The sequence below is a fragment of the Penaeus japonicus genome, unplaced genomic scaffold (genome assembly GCF_977035675.1).
Source record: "Penaeus japonicus unplaced genomic scaffold, GWHDUDI00000001_assembly GWHDUDI00000040, whole genome shotgun sequence".
Classification (NCBI taxonomy): domain Eukaryota; kingdom Metazoa; phylum Arthropoda; class Malacostraca; order Decapoda; family Penaeidae; genus Penaeus; species Penaeus japonicus.
Window position 1 is genome coordinate 2,942,577 of NW_028234442.1, and position 2,500 is coordinate 2,945,076.

The 2,500-nt window shown below is 40.2% G+C and overlaps 2 protein-coding genes across 2 annotated transcripts in view; both read right to left on the reverse strand.

Annotated features, from left to right (window-relative positions):
• The window catches only part of LOC147466846 (uncharacterized), a 2,254-nt gene extending 513 nt beyond the window's left edge, over nt 1-1,741 (reverse strand). The window contains exon 1 of the mRNA XM_086533860.1: nt 1-1,741. This exon is cut by the window's left edge and continues 303 nt beyond it. Within this exon, the coding sequence (XP_086389986.1) occupies nt 1-1,539 (1,539 nt within the window). The 5' untranslated portion in view covers nt 1,540-1,741.
• Nucleotides 1,578-2,500, reverse strand: part of LOC147466847 (uncharacterized) — a 21,474-nt gene continuing 20,551 nt past the window's right edge. The window contains exons 3-4 of the mRNA XM_086533875.1: nt 1,777-2,407; nt 1,578-1,622 (exon numbers count right to left, since the gene is read on the reverse strand). Coding sequence (XP_086390001.1) covers nt 1,578-1,622; nt 1,777-2,407 — 676 coding nt within the window. The remainder of the gene's footprint in view (nt 1,623-1,776; nt 2,408-2,500) is intronic.

The following is a 2,500-nucleotide window of genomic DNA, read 5'->3' on the forward strand; positions in this document are numbered from 1 at the left end:
GAATTTCATTAGTTCCTTGACAATTCTATTGCCACTAATATTACGTAAAGGAATCGCCTCAGGATACCGAGTGTTGGAACACATGATAGTGAGGAGGTAATTATTCCCAGACTTTGTTTTGGGAAGTGGACCAACGCAGTCTATAATTACGTGACTGAAAGGTTCAGAGATCGCAGGAATCGGATACAAGGGTGCAACAGGAATTTTCTGATTAGGCTTTCCCACGACCTGACACTTATGACACGATTTACAATACTTTACTACATCTTTGCGTAGTCCCGGCCAATAAAAATGGCTCATTATTTTTCTACACGTTTTATTAATACCCATGTGACCTGACAACGGTGAATCATGTGCAAGGCTGAGGATCTGTGATCTATAGGGGACTGGAACAACGACCTGGTGTATTACCTGCCACTCGTCTCCTGCACCCACGTGGCGAGGCCTCCATTTTCTCATCAAGATGCCATCCTTCTTATAGTAACCCGTAGGTACACCTGACACCTCAGCTTCTGACCAAGCTAATTCAGCAATTTTACACAGTTCTGCGTCACATTTTTGCTGATCTACAAGCCTCCCTTTGTCAACAGGGAAACCACTTAGCTTGTTCTCTCTAACACCAGTCTTGTGGCTAAACAATGAGGCTATCTCATCACCACTCACATCAATTCCATCACCACATACCTTGTCATTATTAGACGCACACTCACTCACGCGTACTTTCTTGTGAGTATCATGGGCAGGTTTATGTTCAACACGCCCATGAATCTTCATGGCCCTCGTGACCGCACAGGCAGGGAACACATCCATCACATCCTCTGCCACCTCTTTACCGCTGTTTAGGTCTGGAGTTCTAAGAATTGCAACATTAGTTTTGGTTTTAACAAATACCCTATCTCCTGCCAAGTCATTTGCCAATATAAATGATACACCTTCTATGGGTAATTTAGGCACCACTCCCACAGTTACGTCTTTATCAAAGAAATCCGTTTTGAGATGAACCTTATACAGTGGAGCAGTCAGATGCCCGCACTCAATACCAGCTATGACGACATTAGCGTCAGGAGTCTTCCCCGCTAGTGGCAATACACCTTCTAAGAGCAGTGACTGTATCGCTGCTGTATCTCTCAATATTACAATAGGCTTCTCACCACCATCACCCGCCAGGGATACACTTCCTTCTGAACAAAATGGCTTAAATTCATCCCTTACATTTCTCATTTGATCTGTATCATGAAGCAAATTGACTTCTATTGGACGTTTTACATCCTTAAATCTAGTACTGGCAAGAGCTATTGGAACGTCCTTGGACTTTTTATCTTTTAAGAACCAGCAGTTTTTAATACTATGACCCAGCAATTTGCAATTAAAACATCTAACTGATTTATTTCTATCGGTAGTGGGGTTATGACTATGGCTAGGGGTGTCTTTCTTATCACCTTTAAATTCTTTCTTACCTGTCGGTGGACTGGGTTGTGGTTTTACAATAGTCCTAGAATTCTCAACACTTTTGTGGATCAAAGCATAATCCTCTGCCATTCTGGCAGCATCATCTAGCACTTTTACCCTGTTTTCATTTAAATATACCTTAATTCGGTCAGGTAAACACCTCTTAAATTCTTCTATCAGAAATAATTGGTACAATTTATCATAATCATTGTTTACCTTATCACTCTCACACCAACGATTCAGCAAAGCCTCTTTCTCTCTTGCAAAATCTAGAAAACTTTGATTCTCTCTCTTCCGCAGATTACGGAACCGATAGGCTTCCGGTACCATTTCATATCCTTTCAACACAGCCATCTTCACATTGTCATAGTCACGGCAATCTGACACAGACATTGACATATAAATTTCCTGAGCTTTACCAACTAGAACAGATTGAAGCAGCACCGTCCATTGTTCTTTAGGCCAATCAGAACTAATTGCTATTTTCTCAAAATATCGAAAATAATTATCCACAGCATTTTCTTGGAATGGGGGAACCAATTTTGCATTAGCAGTAATGTTAAAAGGAACGGCAGCAGGTGCTGTCCCTCGGAGTTCTAGCTCTTTTAATTTAATTTCTCTTTGTATATCTAACTCACGCAGACGGCACTCATTTTCTCTCTGGCGCACTTCTAACTCACGCATGCGGTACTCATTTTGTAGTTCGAGCTCCCTTATCCCAACCATATCGCTATCATTTTCTAAATTCTCAAGTGCATTGGTGTCTAGCAATCCATCATCTACCATGAATTTAATTAACTCATTTCTAATCTGAAATTTAAATGAACTCCTCCTTACGCTGAATTCAAGTTTTTCGGCAACTTTTAGCAAATCAGTCTTTTTCAAATCCATCAAAGTCTCCACTGTAGGTGACTCAAGGAATTGTTCTACGTCAAAAGGCATTTTGAAAATCTTACACCTTTAATTAAGACAATATAATTTGTTTATCAGTAGTATAGCATGTACTATAAATTAGTAATTAAGGTAGGAGTTTTAAAGTCACTTTTCAATT